The sequence below is a fragment of the Myodes glareolus genome, chromosome 20, assembly GCF_982192425.1.
Source record: "Myodes glareolus chromosome 20, mMyoGla1.1, whole genome shotgun sequence".
NCBI classification, from domain to species: Eukaryota; Metazoa; Chordata; class Mammalia; order Rodentia; family Cricetidae; genus Myodes; species Myodes glareolus.
The window spans coordinates 9,475,988-9,498,530 of record NC_142045.1 but is presented as its reverse complement, the minus strand read 5'-3'; the positions used below and the strand labels follow the sequence as shown (position 1 = coordinate 9,498,530).

General features: G+C 41.3%; 1 protein-coding gene across 1 annotated transcript in view; it reads right to left on the bottom strand.

Annotated features, from left to right (window-relative positions):
- Positions 1–18,370, bottom strand: part of Glrb (glycine receptor beta) — a 66,949-nt gene extending 48,579 nt beyond the window's left edge. Inside the window, exons 1-2 of the mRNA XM_048424742.3 lie at positions 18,251–18,370; positions 16,739–16,889 (exon numbers count right to left, since the gene is read on the bottom strand). Coding sequence (XP_048280699.3) covers positions 16,739–16,860 — 122 coding nt within the window. The 5' untranslated portion in view covers positions 16,861–16,889; positions 18,251–18,370. The remainder of the gene's footprint in view (positions 1–16,738; positions 16,890–18,250) is intronic.
- Positions 18,371–22,543: the final 4,173 nt, after the last annotated feature.

The window sequence follows — 22,543 nt, the reverse complement described above, 5'->3', positions numbered from 1 at the left end:
CAGAAGAATAGACCAGGAGAAGAATTGATCTACATGAGTCCGTGCGCTCTTCAAATGAAATGTGTCTTCAAATGTTTCTTCAGAAAGTAACAAGGTTGTCCTGGAGAGGAGGCTCAGAGCAGAAGACATGAAGACCTGAAATCATCGGAACACACATAAAGCCAGGTGCAAACCCACTGAAATATCAGAATTCCCAGGAAGGGGGACTCGTACGTATCTAAATGTACCATCATTTTCTGCACCGTACTTTTCTGCATGCTTTGCTGATTACCATAACTAGGCTCTGAAACACTGAAAGGATTAATCAGACAAATTTTGGCACCAAACTGCACAGTCTATCAAAACCTGAACCTGGAGAGACGGCACTGGCTGTCCTTCCAGATCACTCAGGTATGGTTCCCAAAACTGACCCGGAGGCTCACAGTCATTTGTACCTCCAGTCCCAGGGGATGCGATGCCCTCTGTGGGCTCCTGCATTGACACGGTGCACAGACACACACAGAAGATGCCATATACACCTAAAACACATATAAATTGATCTCTGAATGTAGAGTCACTAACTATATAATTTGAAAGCTAATATTTGTAATATACATGCAATGTGTATTATATAAAAAAAATAACAGGAATGTCACTGTTCAATTCTCCTCCTAGGTAACACATGTTTACTGTTTCTTTTTAAATTGCATGTGGTTACCTATTGAGCTTTATAGCATGCATATCATTCTGAGATTTCCTAATTGTACCTCAAAGGAAAGATTGTTCTGTATTCTGATGGAAAAAAATAAAACAGAGAAGCCAAGTATGGTGACCGGCTTGCCATCCCAGCACCTGAGAGTCAGGGGTAAGATAATGGTGAACTCAGCCCAGTCTAGGCTTTTAGCTGCACTCGGATCAAGAAGTAGGAGACAGAGAAAGGACTGAGGACTCCAAAGGCTCTCATTCTGCACCTCGCCCATCTCTGTTTAGGGGAGGGAAGGGTAAGGGAGGAGAAGGAAGGATGGAAGAGGAGAAGACAGGAGGAAGGGAGGGATAGAGAGGAGAGGGGAGGACCAAGGGAGGAGAAACAAAACAGAAAATCACTCTAGAGCTGTACTTCCTACTTGGTCAAGCAGGCCTGGCTGGCTAAACTGGGGACCCGACTTACAGTGGATATGGCCCACATCTCTAGACACTTGGTATCTGCCTCTGGGAGTCTCTCTGTAGGCAGAGAAGATGACTGCAGAAAACCAGTTCACCAAAGACCTATCTCTAGAAAGAACTGTGGCCACATAAATAAAGTGCCTAGATCAGTCATGGTGCTGTACGACGGAGAACTCCCAGGAGCCTATTTTGTGTCGTGGGGAAAGGGAAAGAGAGCAACAGCTGTTTGGAAAACGACAGACATTCACAATTTACTCCCAACTACAAGAAAGTCCCGGGCATGTGATTTACTTACAGCAAGTTTCCCTTCTTATGTAAACGCATGATATATACGCACAAATCTTCTTTTCCCCAAATCCCCACTCTAATTCCACTATTCTCTAAAAATTGATGGGGCTGAGTTTTGAAAGGAAATATTTTCTTTGCCACTACAAACCAATTTTTAAAAGAACTAAAGCGGGGAAATTGAGAAATAAATACTTTAAACTTCAAAGCACTGTGAGGACGTCACTCCAGGGTCACCACAAGTCATTTAGATGAAGGGGCTTTTGTTCCTTGTTGGGAACCCAGTGGAGACGCTCAAGGCCACCCCTAGCACCTAACCGGGTTCTGTTACCATGGCTTGGTCACTTTCCCTTATGCAAGATCCTACATGCAAATAATTTGTTATCAGAGACAAGAAAAGGATTTCTTTTGAATTACAGCCTTCATTATACCCCTGCAGGCTTATGCAAACAATGATGTACCAACCCCATTATGGGGCGGGAAAGCAAATACAGATATTATCCTGAACACTGGATCACCTATCCTTCTTCAGTACAGAAAAGGAAAGATTGCCCTTCCTGTCCCTATGAACTATTGCTTAGAAACCAGCTACTTCAGATTGAATAAACTAACATCCACAGGCCTCCTCACGAAGAGCCTCTACTGCTCCATACCGTACCCTAATAGCTTTGTGTCGTAGTGCTCTCCGGGACAGAATCTCCAGCAGCTTTTCTAATATTTTCAGCCACCTTCCGAGAATGAAAACTGCCTTCAGCCACTGTCCTACCACTCAAAATTGTCACGGCGTATGGGACCCGTCTAGTCCTGCTAGCAAAACTAGATGCTTTGTGAAAAACCCCAAACTTCCTGCTTCCCCAGAGGAAGGGAAGAGCATTGGGCCAGGTTTGCCGCCTCTGACTTACTAATCTGCACTTTCTTTGTGGATGTCTCATATCCTCTCTTTGAAGATTCTGTCTGCTTGTTTGCTTGTTTGATGTTTTCTCGTGACAGGATTCCACTGCGCAGCCCAGGCTGACCTCAAGCCCAGAGCGATTCTTCTGTATCAGCTTCCAAGGAAGGGTCTGACTGTTCTCCAGCTTCAGCTCCTGCTTGCCCCCAGGCCACGAGTCACATGGGCGCTGTGGGACTCTAGCCCCCTCCTAGGTTCTTCTTGTCAAAAATTGCTTGTTTCCTTCTCTAAACCCACCCTCCACGTTCTCTCCAGCTTTCTCTGCTCTCTTCTCCCTCCTATGAACCACATCTGAGCAAGAGTAAATACTCGGTATTCCCCTTCACATCAGAAATCCTCCCCAGTCCACACAATCCCTTTCTCTGTTCCATGGTCCCCAGGCCTCAGCCACGGCTGCCTCTTGAGCTCTCATCAAGAACTGATAGCAGTCTACCATGAGCCTCCAAGACACCAGGAGGCGGCATAGTTTTTTCTTCATGTCCCTCTCACGGTGTCAAAAGACAGCTCCATGGTCACACCATACTGATACAGTGACACTCAGGGCTTTCATGAACAACGTCTCCCCTAGTCTCCTCAGCACTAACAAAGCCCAAAGGGAAGATTCTGAGTGAAAGCCACCAAGCCAGGCTTCCTTTCCTTTTAGACAATGCTCACAGAAGAGACCTGATTCCTAGCATTGCTATGCAGGGTCTGAGATCCGTTGCTTTGCTCCCGGTCGTTAGGGCTTTAGGCATAACTAACACTCCCACATTTATTTTTTTGAAACACTTTTCATTAATTTGATAGCTTTTAAGTGCCCTCCATAGAATTTCTGATAGAAAATACAAATGTTCCCTTGTGTTAAATAATTTGTGTTAATATAAAGGCTAATATTTAATTAAAATGAAATAAAAGTAATTGCATTAATGTACTAATATGTTCTTTTATTATAAACATAGTTGAATCTGAGTACTTTATAAAGAAAAGAAGCTCATTTATCTTTTATATTTTGTGGTTCAAGAAAAGAATGCCAAACATGTCAAGACACTGAGAGAAATCATCAAGGGAAGACAGGCAGTCTTGCTTCTAGTAACTTGCTTGTCCTGAAAGCTAACTCTCTCATCAAAACTTGTCTTGCCTACTTCCTAGAGGACACCAGGACCCAATCACCTTTTATCAAGCAACATCTCTTAAAATACCGTCACCTCAAATCAGCACACTGGTGACCAAGCCTCAAGAACCTAAACTTATGGGAAGGTATGTCTAGGCAACAGCCACAAGTAAAGTGTTCCATAATATCAAATAACCAGCAAACATTCGTGAATGCTCTATCTTGGCAGGACATAAAGATCAAGACAAATAAACAAAGTTGACAGGCATTTTACAGCAAAAAGTTGAGAATGTTCATCTGAATCAACATTTAAATAAGCAATACATATTAAAATTTAGTAACTTGCTAATTAAAGTTTTATCCAGATCAATATTTTAAACACAAATTAGTAATTCATACAAGAATTTCCAAAAGACTCCTTCTATATCCAAATCTGTTCATCACTGCTAGGAGTCAATGTGGGTACCCATCAATGGAAAACCCACTAAAAAACGTATATATGAGTGTGTCTGTGTGGGTTGGTGTGCAGCACATAGTCCAGATGCCTACAGAGACCAGAAGAGAGAACTGGATTCCCTGGAATCAAAGTAAGAGGAAGTTATGGGTGCCCAATGTGGATGCTGAGAATCAAACCTGGATCTTTTGAAAGAGCGGCAAGTGAGCTTAACCGCGCAGCCATTCCGCCAGCCTATAGTAACTGGGTCTCATATAACAGATCATATGTCTGGGAGAAGGAATCTTGTAAACTGTACACTCAGCGAGTAACATTCTGTTATTCTTCTTAAACAGTTCACTGCACGTTAGAGTTCATTAATGACTTAAAGGAAACCCAGTAACTAAATTAAACAAAACCAACACAGCAATGATGAAGAATCCTGTTTCCATCTCCACAGGAGAAGCTAATTTATTTCATATAAAAATTGCAGAAAACATTTTATTCTAATAACCTATTTTACAGATCTGGCCAGTGAAAGCACATAAGCCAAAACAGAAATGGACTGTGTGTCACTTGAGTTTAGTGTTATCTGTTCTCTCAGAACTAACTCAACCAGTTTTACCTGGAACCTGCACTCATTAGCATTGTATCTTTAGGACTGAATTTTGTACAGGTTACAAGCTAGGCACTCTGAAGAATATGTGACTTTTGGTTGAAAGTAGTAAGATAAGCAGGGATGAAGCAAGTTAAGGGAAAGAAGCAGGGCGTATTTCAGGAAGAAGGGATAGAATGCGCCACAGTAAAGTGGCCGCTGAGTAGTAGATCCCAACAAAAGATGATGGCAACGGAGAGCAAAGCTAGAAGAAGGAAAGGCTGGCCAGAGCAGAGATGTGAACAGCTGCGTCTATCCCAAGCCTCACAGATGCCTGCACACTACTACAACAGTTCCCAGAGCCTGGCTCGACTCTTTGCAAATTGGCCACATCACAGACAAAACTATTTTCATAAAGCCAGTAACACATCATTTACTTTGCTAAATATTGACAATTGTGCTAACGGTAGGAAAGCAATGGTAGATAAAACCGCTTCAGCATTGGCAGAAATTAAGAAGACATTTAATTGTAATGTCAATGCATTCTTTACCCCCACACACTAGCAAAACCTAAGACCTCCACATACCATAACATAATCGCTTTGTTACCAAAACATAACAATACACATCACCAAATCATAGCGTTAAACATCACTACATAAACCCTGATGCCGCCAACATAAAACACTTCACATCAAAATATATAATATCACACACCACCACAACATGACACAGACTGCCAATGCATAACACCACACACCACTAACACATGAAGCCCCACAATCAATACATAATACCACATATCATCACAACACACCATACAGCATGAAAACAGATCACACACTACCAACATATACACCACACACGAAAACACAATACCACATACCACTAATACACAAACCTACACAAATTATACACAATACCACAAACATTAGAAATAAAGCAAACATCAGCAATGTAACAGCAACTGAAGGCTGTTTTTAAAGGTCCGCGCTCCAAAGTAATGTCTCTAAAGATACACAAAGAGGAACGGAACTTCACTGAATTGTAAAGCTTAAGTCAGCATTACCTCACATCGTACCTGACAATACAGGTTCATCTTCAGTGCTGTTATTAGAACCCAAACTGAACTGTTTCAGGAAAGAAAGCACGCGGCTGGTTTGACTTACTGACTAAATTAGATTCCTATTTTTCGTGGAAGATCATTCATTAATACCAGAGGGGGGGGAAAAAAAGCTATGGTAGTCCAGATGTGAATATTTGGGATTTTTTTTAAGGAAAGGTAAATAAAAAGATCATATAACTTTGTTCAAAATGGCTGTATTTGTCACTAATGACAAAAAAGTTTTCAAATATAAATCATAATCTTAGAAAAACCTTAGCTCCCATGAGTGCTTCCCAGTATTTATATATTTTATCCAGTAATGAAGAGAGTAACCCTAAGTGGAAGAGACTTTTGAATGCTCTGTAATGACATAATCAACCTCTGGAAAGTTTCCAAAGAAGACAACTGAGTATCTTCCAGCTGCTCTGTGTGTTGTTATAAAATCGTTTGTGAACAAAAGAGTCCATTCAACTTGCATGCCAGACCAGTGAATTGTAATGAAACAGAACAAAATGTTCACTGATCTGATTTTAGGTTTCACATAAAAACTCTCCCTTAAGTAGCTATCATTTATTAACTTTGGCACAACATTAAAGAACATCCACAATTGGGAAACGTTATTTAAGCACTCTTCCCTTTCCCAACTTCATGTCTGCATGTGGTCATTCCTTTTTCGCATACCTCAGCCAAATTAATATATCACTGAACCGAATGCAAATTTTTTGTTTGTCAGTTGTACTAGGGATTAAAATCAGGTCTTCAAATAAATATTGTGTGACTGAGCTTTGCCCAATGCATTTACAGTCTAGTACAGTAGAAAATGGAAAAATGAATGTCTGGCTATCACAAAATAAATACACCTAGAGATAAAGATGTAAGCACAACAATTCCTGATGATACACACACACACACACGCACACAACACCAATGAAATATTGGTGAATAAGAAGCTTGTAAGAACCAAGGATGACTATCAAAAAGAAAAAACCAACCAACCAACCAAAAAAGCCAGTGGTTAAGGACTCGGTGAAAGCAGCTTATGAGTTCTAGTGTCAGAAGGGTAGGTAGCAGAAAAAGGTAGGGGACAAAGATTCAGAAGTTGGAGATTCTAGAATCTAAGGATGAAATAAGTGGACACAGGGGTGTGCTGGGGTGTAGAGAAGAGCACATGGTTCTTATCAAGTAATAATGGTATCAAGGAAGTGACTAGGTTTCTTTAATAGGAAGGAAGTAATATCTAAGTCAAAAAGTAAAGTAGAGCTAAAACGGCACATTAACAAACAAATGACCAAGGGGAGGAGGTTGCTTATTAAGATACTATATGCCTTTGGTAACTTGTTTGGACAAAGAAGAACCAGCAGAGTGAAGCACAGAAAACAGGTCATTCTAGTTCAGGAAATGCAGCAATTAATAGATGGAAATGTTAATGAAATACAAATCCACTCCATATTTCTTTTCAGACAGTAGTTCCTTCAGTATGTTTTTAAATCCGTAAGGATAAAAGAAATAAGAGATAAATAAGATGAAGGGAGAGTGGTTTCAAGAGTGAAGGAGGAATAGGCATCAGGAGAGTCTACCAAAGAGCTCAATTCCTTTCCTCTATATCAAAAACTAAAGTGCCATGCTGGAACTGAACTGGCTGGGAGGAAATGCCGTGTGCTGGAGAAAGCGAGAAAGAGACTGAGAAGACTGACGGAGAGAAGTGGAGGATCTCTGGACCTCACAGTCCATCCAAAGGACACCAAGAGATAAGATACGAATCAGCACAGGACAAGTCATCAAAGACGCTTCAGCAAACAGTTGCTGATTTGTTATTTGTTTTCCAACGTGTTCTAGTAGTAATTTATTATTGAGCTCACTGTTATTTAAAGTAGGGCTCTATGAATTTTAATTTCATACGTACATTATTTCTCAGAGGGACCATGCGTATGTACATGAACTTAGATTACTTGCCCTCTGAGTTGTGAGTGTAAATTTCCATGAAATATAGCAGAGGGAGCAAATGTTTCTGTCAGGAGCTAGCATAGCAACAAAAGACACTTGTACAAACACTCCCAATTCCTTGCCACATTAAAGAAATTATTTACCTTCAAAGGAAGCAAAGAGGTCACATTTCTGAAAGTCGATTCCCTTAATTTGTGAAAGCATGAGAAACTGGTAACATAAATAATTCGGCTCCCACATGCGTTACTCGACTTCGAAATACTTGTATTATGATAAGACAAATCTAAAACTGGATCCATTTAGTACTAACTTGCTTTAGAAAATGAATTTTGTGTAGGTTTCTTTTTCTTTTTTGGCTTCATTATATCAAAGCTAATAAACAAAAACAATTTAAACAAATAAGTTAACCCTGAAAAGAAGGTTACAAACCAATCATAAAGCATAATATCATAAAAGATCAACTTGCCTCAAGTGAATAGATGTGTGTGCATGACTGAATAAAATCAAAATTCTTCACTGTACACATGGGAAAACTGAAACCCAATTCTAGGGACTTAGTGTTCTTCAGTATGTGCAATAATGTTCTTCTTGCTATGTCTTGCCCATCATTTGTGAGGAGATGTGCAAAGTGAATTCACCTTACCAATATCACTTCTAAATGCACAGTCATTAAACCATGGATATGTAAAAAGATTAACCGTGCACTCATTGGATTCGACTGCACTTTCAGGCACAAATGGAGCTCTTAGGCACAAAGCTTTGAAACCGCCATGTTCTAAAACTATATATGGCCACCTCCTCTTAACTGTTTGCAACATAAACTGTTAACACACACACGGTTTAACTAAAAAGTAAAAGACATCATCATATGAAGGATTCAATTGCGTCAACTGTCAAAATATATGATGTGAGAGAAAAAGGATTCTGGAAGAGGAAGGAGTTCAACACCAGCACCACACAGGCTTATGAAAATAAATGGAAATGCTATTATTGTCTACGTCACACTTAATTTTGGTTGTGCCTATTCTGGTTCAAAATCACTGTGGTGACAAAATAAAACAAAAAAAATCCTGCTTTAAAAAAAAAATCCATTTTCTCTTTGGAGCCATCCACAGCATCCTTTAATCTGTGTATCTCTTCTGCATGTCTCTCCTCAGTCTTGGCTTTGTAATTTGGCTTATCCAAAAGAGGCTAATCTATTTTATAAGAAAGGACCTTACTTAGAAGTTATTTATTCATCTATTCACCAAAGATAACAAACTAAAGTAAAACTCATCCAACAACACACAACAATTTAGGACCATGGAAGTGCCAGTTGGGACCCTCTGAGCAAGCTTCCATATTACAGGAGAGATGAAAATGGCGGCAGCAGGCACTCAGCACAGTACTACAGGTGAGCTAAAATCAGATGACGAATACTTTTCCCCCTTCTAACTGTTGAATTTCAACCAATTTTCAAGACATTACCTAGTCCCACTACTACAGAAGGCTGTTAGTTCACAGAACTCACCCCCCACCAAAAAATGAAAATTCTGACTATATAAAAACTCTGCCTATTAGGACAAAGTAATATTTACTCAGCTAAATCCTAAAGAACTGACAAAATCCGGTTAAAGAGAATGTTATGCTTCCAAATGTAGTAGTAGTGGTAGTGGTAGTGGTAGTGGTAGTAAGCAAGGAAAAGACAGGAATGGGGGTAGACTAAAACAAGATAGTACCTGCAACCAAAGTCAGGAATATTAATTCAAGAGCTTCTTGCAATCTAGGGCCAAAGGAAATAATATGCTCGACATTTGGGCATGAGCACTTGAGGGCTACTGACTAAAAGCCTAGAAAGTTGAAAATGAAAACAGTATGCTTTGTAGATGTACAACAACAAGGCGACTAAAGGAGGAAATACCACCACAGCTCTTTTGACAATAGTGGAAAGAGCAGATGCATCGAAAAGAAAGCTGAACGTGACGATAGAGGGGATCATTCCGAGGGAAGATGTGGGTTCCATTTCAGTTTCATGCCTGACTAGCTGGAGTAATGGAGACGCCAATTTTGAAAGCTGGAGAATTACTTGGAAAGACAAGATCGTTAATTCAAGTGATTGCAAAATAACAGTAGGCCCTCAAAGAGAAATTGCAAAGTAGGTGATATGAAAACATATAACCGAACCCAAGGGAAAAAAATATCCTGGTCCAGGTATAGAGTGATGACAATACGAGCAATTATCCTTTTCAATCAGCCTCTCATCTTGGGCCAACATTTTCATCTTGAACATTTCTACAAGGAAGCAAGGAACTGGAACTAAGTAAAGATCCATCCAGTCTGCTAATGAAATCTAGATAAAGGAAACTATGGAGACAAATGAGGACCATACAAATTAGCCTAAAGATGACGGCTTTTGATTTTCCATGTATCTCCCCCTCTCATCTGTATACACAACTGAAATGCATATATCCTAGCATTACACGTTGAAAGAGACAAAAGTTCTCACAGAAGATATCAAGTGCCTTTATATTTATACATAATATTTTTAGCTTATGAACAAGTTTGTAGAAATAACTCTCATTTTTTTTCACTGTGTGCACAGAATCAAAATAAACCTGAGTTACTTAGGTTGTGATTTTAACACTAGAGTTTTGAGGGCTTGAGAACATGTATTGAGGAGATGGGTTAATGCAGGTTGACATGATTGCACACCCATACAAGAGCTGCCTAAGTCACTAAAGGCTCCTTGGGAAGCTCCTTGGAGAGAAGACAGTGTGAGCCAAAAAACAAACAGAAGAAAGATTTTGTAGTGAACACTTAGATCAAAAATCTGAAAGCAAAATGGAGTGTTCCACAAGATGGTGGCAGTCCTGCTCAGTGTCCTGATACCAGAATTAGATAATGGCAGAAGTGAACACCTGAGTGTACCCAGAAAGGCCCTAGGCATGGGGAACCTATACTGATCATGAGGTTTGAGAAGACAAAACAAAGCTCAGAAGCACTACTAAAATCCAGGCTCCAAGTATCTTAGTACATGTTGGGCTCCAAAAAGTCCACAATACACATGAGACATGTACTGTAGCAAAATGGGTTCCTTCCAGTGATCATGTCTCCCATCAGAATCTCCTGGCGACCAAGTACAGCACCCTGACTGACCTAAGTAAGCGCAACTGGAGCCATGACTATCAGCATCCAGCGCTCTCAAGGAGCTTAGTTCTCAAGAAGCGTCTGTCGCAGAGCCAGCACCCACTCACAGACCTTCCCCGACCAGTGGACTGGTGGGGGGGGGGGGCTCCTGGCTTGCTGTGCACTAGGCAATCTGACTTTCAGCTTATTTTGCTGCCTCTCCTGACTGTCTGTGGGTGAACTCTCTCTCCAGACACTGGTTATGTCGCTGAGAGCTCCGTTGATTGTTAGCTGTGTTTGCTGTGAATTGTCCCCTACTTTTAAAGACAGGACTAATAAATGATGCATTTGAAAACCACACCAGATCGTCTGCCTCTCTGTGACACACACATCAGGTTCAAGACGGTTCTCTAATGCACTTCAAAAACACATTAGTTACACATACCATGAGCAGCTGCCACGTGTGTGAAATTCAGAGGCCTCGGCATAAGAATATGTACTGGTCACTCAGCAATGGCAAAACCAGTGATGCACAGCAGGACAGAGGCTGGGCAAGCCCAGGGCAAAGGAGCTACGCTGTCTCCTGCCAACAGAAGCTGCGATGAGCAACAATGTCCTTCTGTGTTTTAAAATTGTTTTCTTGTTGTTCTTGGAATTATTAAGTATATTTTTCAGCTTGATCCAGTTTCTACAATACACATGGGCATCTGACTGTGGAAGTGTTGATCATTTTCATTTGTCATCCTGCAGGCATTTCCTCAGAGGGGTGGCAGACTGGCTTATCCTTTCTGACTGGACTATGTCAGAGAAGGGATTTTTCTGGGTTTAAAGGACATTTTAAAACAACAACAAAAAACCTGATTATGAAATTTCAGAGGGAAATTAGGGTTTTGTTTTTGTTTCACTTGACTTATTGGGTTGGGGTTTTGAGACAGGGTCTCTGTATTTCTGGCTGAACTGGAATCTCTTATGTCGATATGGCTGGCTTTGAACTCACAGAGGTCCTCCAACCTCTCCCTCCTGCGTACTGGGATTAAAGGTGTGCATCACCAAACCTGGTTTAAAGGGAAATTTTGTTAATTAAGGTCTTCAGATTTTCATTACCAACTCAAGACAAAGTCATATGCATTTCATATACTAGAACTTTCCAAGTCAATCTGCCAAGAGTAAAGGCAGATTTATCTAACTGGCTCGAGATAAAATTTAAATCTGTAGAATGAAGACGTGATTTCCTATTGCTGTTAGATAATTAGATATAATGTTAGGGTTACAGAATTTTAAAATCTCGCAAGTTGAAACAGCCTTAAACACAACATATGGTCTACCTGGATATCCAATTTCAAACCCCTTAGCACAAGCCTGCCAAACAAGTCTCCCATGCCAGAATAGCTCTAATGACAAGAACTTCCCAACCCCGTCTCTAATCAATTATATCTCATCTCCTCTCTAACAGAAAGTTTTGACATGGGAGCCAAAATCTCACTCCCTACAACTTCGATTCATTAGCATGGCTTTTAGCTGATACCAAGTCATGAAGTATAGTTTCTTATTAACCTCAGAAATTTTCAAACATTTGAAAGCAACCTTCAATTATCTCAGTTCCTTTAGCATTTCCTAGTATAAAAAGATCTTAATTGCTTCTATCATTTCTCTGTCCTGGAAATACTGAGTAGAACAGTGCAGAAATGCCCATAAACTGTGCTTTAAATATCTTCAAAATTTGCTTTAAATATAGTGTCAAGTATAACTCTATATATGTAAATATATATATATATACATTTATATCATGATGATAATGCCATCAAACATTTTCCCAGTAGTCTATTTAATCCATACAGGCACAAATGATGGGTAAACCAAATGGTAACTCATTTCCCTACCTCATTTGGTTTTGTCCATCACTTTGTTTTTTTTATTTTGCTGTTGCTATCACATAAATTAATGGGTTTTATCATGATATTTTCTTACATGTGTATCATTGTGCATCATTCAAATTCACCCCCATACACGTTCTTTTCAGCCCTCCCTACTCTTACTGTTTTCTGGCTTCCTGCAAGATAGGCCCTTTTCACCTGCCCTGCCATTCGAATATATATGATTCTGCAAATAATATCAGTAAGCAAATCTCTTCTTTCTGAGTCTCAGTACCATAATTCAGTGCTTATACTTGACATCAATTCTGTCTCACATTGAATTTCCCAATGTTACAAACTTCAGTTTATATGAGTCTTTTTCTTTAAAGTTTCCTTCCAGTCACTGTTAAAATGTTGAATATGATGAAGTCAAAATGCCATCATATCCAAACATAAACTAGAGTAAAAATGTTCCACTCATCAACCTAGTTGTGACTTCATCCAGTTGTTCATCTGCTAAGACCATATCAACTGATGTAAAATCCAGACATAACAGAGCCAGTGAGAAGCAGACAAAGGTGTTCTGCTTTCCCTGCACTCATTAAAGAAATTTTCATTTTGTACCAAGCATTCTAGTGTTCGCTTTTAATGAGTCAAGGAAGGCACTGTTCTCTTGTGAATTTACAAAGAGCTGGGCAAGCACACAGTTTAACTGATAATCTCCAGGGAACGATCACCACGAAAGGCAAGTAGAGGGAGGGCTGTGGAGAGGGAAGAGATTGGGATGCCTCTCAACAGCATGGTGCCAGTCTCTCTCTCTCTCTCTCTCTCTCTCTCTCTCTCTCTCTCTCTCTCACACACACACACACACACACACACACACACACACACACACACTTCTCAGTATAGGTCATGGTTTTAAGATTGGTGGACAGACTGAGAATCAATAGTGTATAAGCGATAGTTACTGCCATGAATTTGGAGCAACAGCAGCGAGGTAGAGGTAGAAGTTCACTAACACAGGGAGAGCACTAGGTGCTCTATTGAGAAGAACACAGGCAGCGATGGGAAGGAGCAAGTGTGAATGGGAGTGACCCATGAGCGCTGTTTGTGGTCCAAGGACTGAGATGGAGAGGATGGCGATGAAGATGTTAAATTCTCGCCATCAAGAGTCTTCATGTAGAGCCATGAAATGTCAGCCATATGTAGCAAGCCACGGGGTTCCCGCAAGGTGTCTCAATGGTGGAATGACTTAATTAGACTGGAGACCTGGAAAAACTCTAGGGTCAGTGTGGCAAAGGAATGGTCAAGAAAAAAATAAATAAAAGCAAGAACAAAACAAAATGAGAAGTGGAAAGATTAGAACAAGCTGGATAAGAGATTTTAGGGAAAATAAGTCAAACAATATCTGTGGGGGTGAAAGTAAAGACTCTCCAGACATGGCAGAGAAGAGCTGCTGAGCTTCCGAGTCTTGGTGACTGTTGAATTGGGGAAACTAAGAAAGGTTAGACCAAGAGTGACCCTAGGAGGACAAGGAGGTGTTGGGGCCATTTGCCAGCCAAGGGGAACCGTGTTAGGAAAAGTGTGGAGGAGTTCTGAGTGCAAGTCCTTGCAGGTTAAGCTGAGCTTTGTAACGTGATGCAGAGGGTATGACCCTCTACACAGCTCTGAACGAGGAATGAAGACCTGGGAAGTACCAGTGAGTGACCTTAGTTGTACACATGGGCTTGCGGAAAATCTCACAGGCAGAACAGAGCATCACATTGAGATACCTCTTCAGCGCCTCTCCTGGATTTTAAAATGTATCCTCTCAGAATGGGATTCTCAGTAGGAGAAACTACTGCTCTAATGGAAACACAGGACTATTTAATTCTCGCTCCCTACAAATAGGCTGCTAGGCATCTATGCTCCCGTTGCTTATGAATGCCACTCTTCAAATGTTTAAATAAACAAGCGTTCACCAGGAAGAATCTTACAATATCAAGACGTTTTTATTTTCTATCCTCACCTTCTAAGATCTCTCACTTTAACTCTGCTGAGCAAAATACCTAACAAATTTACACACAAGAAACAATTTAGACTTCTAAACTACAAATCACTGAGTAAGATTATTTTACAGTACACGACTATGGCTGAGATTCTAGTCTAAGTTTTTAGAGAACTTTCAAATAACGGACCAAACTCCAGCCAGAGAAATGACTTCTGAATGTCTTAAGCTCTTGTTCTTAACCCAGATTTTCTATTTATTTTACTTCAGTTTTGTTTGCTTGTTTTTTAAACGAGGTCTCACTGTGTAGCCCAGAATGGCTTTGAACTCCCCACCCTCCTATCATCTGTTGGAATTATAGAATTGTATTCCTACACCAAGAGGTACTTATTTATAAGAAAAACATTTGGGGGCTGGAGAGATGGCTCAGAGGTTAAGAGCACTGACTGCTCTTCCAGAGTCCTGAGTTCAATTCCCAGCAACCACATGGTGGCTCACAACCATCTGTAATGAGATCTGGTGCCCTCTTCTGGTCTGCAGCATATATGTAGGGAAAACGCTGTGTACATAATTAATAAATAAATTTTAAAAAAAGAAAAGAAAAAACATTCAATCCAAAAATAAAGAACTGTAATTTCCTAGGGCACGTTTCCTTGAAATATATTGATTGATTGATTGATTGATTGATTGATTGTTATGATCATGTGTGTGTGCGCCTGTCACAGCATGCATATAGATGGGGGCTACACCTTTGGAAATTGGTTCTCTCCTTCCACTCTAGGGTTACAGAGAGCAAACTCAGGTCCTTATGATCACATCTTCACCTGCTGAGTCATCATCCCTGCCCTACTTGCACACAGGTGAGCTAGACATCCTAGTAACAGGATTACTACAACCGTCAGCAAAAGTTAGTCTCAAAATTATAAAAATAAAACAAAAAATTTAAGGCTATGGTAGAAACTAGCAAAGACTAACTCTGCTAGTTTGTATCAACAGGGAATATTCAGAACTTGAAAATGCATCTTTCATATAAGGAGAAGGCCCTCAAAGGTTAACCTCCTGATTAGGATACAAAAGTCATATCATTGAGGAATCCTGATGTCAGCAAGTGGTGGTTAAACATATGTCTGGGCCCTCATCACTCAACAGATACCCAAGGGTATAGAGGCCAAGGAGAAGCAGGCATAAAACTCAAGGCTGTCCTTTATGACTATCACCCCATAATTTGACCCTGGCATAATACTGTTAAATAAGTAGGATGTCAATGGTCAAATTAGGAGATGCCTCTTGACATGACATGAAACTTAGTTAATGTCAGACATTACTCTCCATAACACGATTTCAGACTTTCCATCTCTCACATCTGTACAAGTATCATCTTCAATATATCAAGTCTAAAGTCCTTGACTGACAAATTTTCTTCCTAAGACACTTGATGTTTCTTACAGACATCTATAAAACTACAATGGTTCACGATTCATCAGGTGCTGAAGTAAAACATCTGTGGTCAATATGACATCTCAACCATATTAACTAAAAAATGGCCTATCACAGCCAAGTAATTACAAATGCTGTACTATTGCCTAAAACACATTATAATATTTAGAAATCATTATAGAGCATTCATCTGATGGTTATTTTCAGCTTTTCTTGACCAGTGACATTAAGCCTTCCCAGAAAAGATCCCAAGCCGATAAACCTTGACTTTGGAGAGATTGTAGCTGAATTTTGTTTTTACGAGTCATTCTATATTTTATAACACACTCTTGGAGGGATACACTAAATTCCTTACAGATATAGAAAAAGAACTGTCATCTACCATGCAAATAAATTTGCTTCCATTGTGATATACCAATACAAATGTATTTCAAGATCGTAGTTTATATGTTTCTTAATGAATTTTCCTGTCAGACTATTTTTAAATCTAGTACTTTTTGTACTGGTGTTTTCTCAAAATATGGACTCTTAGTATCCAATTAAAGTTGCATATCTGGCCAAAGAAAGCAATAATAACTTGTTTCACTTTTGTAAATGATATGTAAAGATGTACGAACGAAGCCTCCTTCACCACTAGGAAGGGACCGTGGCACTCCAAACCTCTGTCTACCCTGGCGTTTTGCTAGCAGGACACAATGGGTCACAGCTGGATGTGAAAAGTGTCATGGTCGGGCATTTTAGTAGTCAGTCTGACTTTCTACCAACAGCAGCAACACGGCTCTGCAGAAGGATATAAGACATGAGGAACGTACGACGGGCACAGATATTGCTTCTTTTTCCCCTTTCCCTTCTTGGACGATTTTTCTTTTGAACAAGCTTCTTCAACCCACAAGGACAGGAAAATAAAAAAGGAGATTGCCAAGGAAAGCCTCATCTTGAGAATGGAAGAGTCGGCAGCTCAATCTAGAAGAGAAAACAAGAAGACATTCACACTAAGAAGTGTGTGACAAGCCTGTGGCTTCTTTTTAAGGGGCGTCCCCACGGCTACCCAACAAGTAAGTGTATTGTATCTCAAACCCTACATCATGGAACATGTAAGTTTCCTTTACATAGCAGTAAACCCTTTTGAATATCACCGTAAAACTCACTTCAGAAAAACATATGAGAAAAACAAGATTCCAATAAGATGCAATTGGAGACTGTCCACTTTCTAACTCTGGGGTTATATGAAATTAAAGTTTGGTATTAAACTGGAGAATATTCAAAAATAAGTTCAGGCAGATACCTGTAAGGATGTTTAACACACTGTTTGGATAATTCTCTCTGGCTAGTACATTCGATGTGTGTTTTTTTTTTTAAATCCACATTGTGTGAATTTTTGAATGCATTTTTTTTCAAAAATAACCATAGTACTTAATTCAAAGTATTAAGCAACTGATGGAGATAAAGGAAGATTATCATGAAAGAGTTTCACACTCTACATCCATTGGGTTTACCATATCATCAAACCTACATGCTGCTTTTTTTTTACTCTGAAAATTTATGCATTAATATAAGTTGGCTTGTTAGTTTTCCCATGGATGTGAGAACTCGGGGAACACTCCTCAACAAAAAGATTATTCTAGGTAAATAGCAAGAAAACAAAACTGGAAGTGTGCTCAAACTCTGCGGATAATCTTCCTACCTACATTTGAATATCACTGCCTATGCCCAGAAGAGACTATTCCTGCCATACTCCAATACCTAAAAAAAAAAAAAGTCAAGCATTTACTGACAGCCAAATAGTAAAAATCACTTCTCTGTGCTTCATTATAAGCCCATAAAACCTGAGACCCAAATACCCCATTCCCATCCCACTCTTGTATCTGCATTGCCAATGTCCTGTTTTTAACCCTCCCTCCCAGATTTTCCCCGTATTTATCCTCTACACCCTACAGCAGGCTCAAAGAGCATATTATTAGGTTCTTCACCCGCATCCACTACCACCTCCACGGAAGAGTCCCAGCACCGCAGTAGGGCTGTCCCCCTCGGCAGGAGCCCCCTGCCCTCCCGGAGCGGTGCTGGCCACCACAGTCAGGCTCCCGTGCCCCAGTCCCCAACTCTAGGTGGCTTTCCAGAGAGGCCAATGCAGGGCCAGGGGATGCCTCCCCCAAAGAACCCGTGGGCCCTGGCCGCCGCGTGTCCCCATCCCGGGCCACGGGCCCGTGCCCCACGGGCACTGGACTCTGCACCGTCCTCCGAGTCCGCCCTGGGTCCTTGCTCGGTCCCGCTGCAGTGCGCAGACCTGGAGCCCGCAGCGCGGAGACCTCGCCGCCAGGCCTTACCGTAGGCGCCCCGCAGCCCTCCGCCGAGGTGACGGCGGCGCCGGTGGCGGGGGCAGAGGCAGCTGCGTCCCGCCGGTCCCCGCCGCCGCCCGCGCCGCTGCCGCCGAGCCTGACGCGCCTGCTCCGCCCCCGAGCGTGCGCCGTGGCGCGCCGCGGACATCTGCGGGGACCGCGGGCGGAGGAGCGGGTCGCGGTCGGGAGGGAGCAGACTCCGCACCGAGGGGAGAGCGGCGGGGAAGACACCTAGGCCCTTGGCGGGGCACCGCGGGGCGGGTCAGAGGGAACCGTAGGGACCCCAGGGAGAGACAGTTGGGAGATAATGAGGTAAAGCCGGGTGGCAGAGCTTAAGGTCAGCATGTGACACAAGCTACACAAGGTGGGACAGCAGTTGGCCCTCCTGAACCAAACTGGACCAGGTTACTGTGGTTTCATCGCCTGCCTGTTCTGCAGGCTGCTCCATGTCAGAATGATAATTCCAATTTCGGAAGTGTGACCTATCTATGCAGGCTTCATCTAGACAGAATCATGACAGCAATATAGCACCCAGGGAACCCCGCTCTTAACATGGGATGCACAATTAACATTGTGCATGTGTAAAAAGGTCCCTGCATTCTCTGAGCTCACGTTGTTTCAGTTGGCCCTTAGTGTGCCTGGACACTATGATGTCTTACCCAGTTTTATAGATGGCGAACCTGAAGCTCAGGTCGCTAAGGGATTTACTTGGGGTTGCGGGTTAGAGATCTTAGAGAGGATTTACCAGAAACTCAACAATGATTTTGCAGAGCTACACCAGTTGATGTCTGCCTTTTGGTACTAAACTTCTCTAGCTTTCATTTCCACTGTTAGGAAGCAGCTTTGTGTGTGGGATGTAGACTCTTGGATGAAAGATAAGTTTTTTGGTGTGTGTGTGTGTGTGTGTGTGTGTGTGTGTGTGTGTGTGTGTGTTGAAACAGGACTCTCCCTATGTGGGTTGGCTTCAAACTCCGGATTGTCCTGCTTTTGTCAGGCTGCTGCTGGCAGTTTATACCTGTGCCACCATGCCCACCTGCTAGGAACTCACAGAAAGCCTAACTGACTTGAACCTAAGGGAGTATAGCCTAGCACTGTGTATGTGGAGGTACAGATGTGTCCGCTGCTGTATGTGCTGGCCTGCAACACATCACGAGACAGGCATGGTCCCTCTACTTTCATGTCACAAAGCACTCTGCTTCCCAGTGATCATTATTGGCCCTGCTCAGTCATGGTTGCTCCCTTTAAAGTCTGCACTAAATGAAATAGAACAAACTGTCCCAAAATATGGCCATGTACTTCACAGGCTTACGAAAAGGACAGCTATTCTATTACACAGATTTCATATCATGTAACATTTGGAGGACAGACCGTATGTAAGGAATCAGAAGTTAGTGTTCATGTAACCATATGAGTTATGAGTAGTGTGGAAACTGAGGAAAAGCTGGTTTCCCTGGAGTGGAGAGTCTGAAGTAATCAAGTAGACTTAGCTCTTGCATATGATTATACGGGGACATTTAGAACATCCATGCTTGAAATCTCCACAACCTGTTCAGTTTTCCTATCACTGACTGTAATATATCATATATGTATATATGTAATATATGTGTGCATGCACACATGCACATATAAAGTATTGTAGATAGCATGAGCCAGCGGTAGAAAACCAGAAGACCTGCGGCTCAGCTAACCTCACCACCGTTCCTCAGCTGTTACCACCCATGTGCCAGTAACATCCACATCTCAGGAAGAACTCTTTGTTGAGAACCATTTGTTGATCTCAAGACACACTGCTTGGCCTAAGCAAGCATCCTCCCCATGCCAACCCCAAAAAAGGAAATCACACATTTCTCAAGCCTGTCTTGCCCTGCACTTGTGTCTGTCCAGTTCTACCGACTTCTTTTGGTACCTAAGTCTACAAGACGATCCTAACTGAGCCTGTGTCCGCCCAACCCTACAAGAGCCCACAGCGTTGCCCACCTTCTCACAATTTCCCTTCTCGCGGGGAAAGTTGATGCCCTTGCTGCTGTGCCAATAAATGCCGTTAGAGCGCTTGAGGTCAGGCTGGTCTCTTTCCTGCCTTTTGTCCCATTTGTCTGCAACCCAAAATGTAACAATTATAAAGGGGAATGAGGCTATTCATTAAAATGTATCTAGTAGTAGTGCTGGATCCCTGAGGTTTTGTGCCCGAAGCTTGGAGAGTCAATGATCTAAGTGGGCGTCTATTAAGCAGGAGAAAAGTCACATTTACAATTTTGAATATTTTCATGAATATGATCAACTTATAGTAGTACAGTTGTTGAGTGTGATACCATGAAATAGTCTATCTACTGTAATCTGCCAAGTAGTGACTTACTTTTCTTGATTTTTCTTTCTCCATTTCAGGTCAACTCATCCATCAACATGTTTTTAAACTTCATATAGCTTATTCCTAAATTTCCTCATCAGACTAGACATCTTTCCAGAGTTTTAGATGCTTTCTATCCCATTGCTTTTTCAACATGAAAACTTTTACATGTAATACGCATGCTGTGTTAATTAATTTCCTCATCGTTATGAATAAATCCTCCACAAGAAACAACTTAAGAGAAAGAATTTGTTGGTTTACCATTCTGGGGATGCAGCCTATCATGGTGGGGAAGCTCTGGAGGCAGGTAACATCACCTCTAATGCCAGGAAGGAACCAGAGAACAATGAATGCTGACTCAAGCTTGCTTAGGCCTTTGTATTCAGTTTTGTTGAGAGCTCAGCCTTGTGCCACCCACATTATGGCCCATTTTCTCACTTCAGTTACCCTAGTATGAAAATATTCCCAGGTTTGTCTCCTAAATGAGTCTAAGCCCATTAAGACGGCAATCACTGTTACCCATTGCCCGCATCAGACTCAGCATGTTAAAAGCTAAACTTGGTTCTCTCCAAAACGGAGCCACAAGCAACCTTTCTCTACTCTGCAGATGAAAACTCGCCTTCTGGGTTTGCAAGACCCAAAACTGTGCAGCCATTCAAGATTTGTTTTTTTTCACATTTACCCTCAGTGCAGAAATCCTGGAATCCAACTCCTTTTGACATTATGTACTGCAGTCCCCTTAGAAGGGGTCCCCAGCAGCTACCCCTAAGCGGCCCTACCACAGTGGTATATCAGTTGTTCATCTACTGTTCTGTTTCTGAATCTTCTCAGCAGAGAGTTCAGAGGGACATCTTCAGAGTAGAATATGATTCGTGTTGTATTATGTTGTTCCTTCATTCAAAACCCAGCAATGTGACCCCAGGGCGTTATGAACCAAAGTGCATACAATCATCTTCAACATCTTTTCTATACTCTCCACCCCCGACACACACCTCTGTGACTGTTTCCTTCCCTCTTCCACTCTCTCTCCTTCTTAGCTGCTCTGATTTTGCCCATCCTTGTTCCACCTGGGTTTGGTGCCTCCAATTGTTCCCTGTGATTGAAATGCTCTTCCGACAGAGAGTCATGTATTAACCCTTTAGTGTCATTGTCTTCTATCTCAGATACCAGCACCTCATGGAAGCTCATTGAAAGTGAAAAGTGCCAAGGATTTATGATCACTTAGACCTCATTTTCCTTTTCTTTCTCGTGGTAAGTTTTCCATTCGGACATACTATAGAACACTCTACTGTTCATGCGCTCTCGCCTCTGGTTGAGCTGTAAACTTGATAAAGATAGATGCTTCTCTCACTTCTTCTCTACTGACAATGCTCAGGCAAAATGAAAATGACGATACGGAATTGGGAGAATTGCTCCAGGAATCACACCTGTTGCCTGGGGTTAAATACTTGAAAAAAAGAGGAGTAATAGTGAATAATTCTTCCCCCATTTATGTTTTTTTTTCTGTTTGCTTCATAGAATAGTAGACTTGTGAATTATGAAATCCAGTAAGATGTTACATTTGCTTTTTAGTTCTTTCATTTTCAACTAGCTGGAGATACTTTGTAAGCCCATTTCAAAACAATCCGTAGGAACCATACTTCCGGTGTCTACAGACCTGCCCTTAACTATGGTCAATCAGGTTTCCTGAACATGTAACTTCAATATAGTCATAAGTATCTTACATCAAATGTTGGCAGGCGACAGGTAATTATTATGATATCATTTGGTCTTTTGAGAAAGGTACCTTTTATTCTTATCCTTTCAACATCAATACAATATTAAGTATAAGTTCATTTCTTTATTGTTCTCTTACACTTGGCTCATTCTGTAATGATAGCCCAAATTATAATCATTTTTTGAAGGTTTCATCAATATTCCAGTCCATTTGGCTTTAT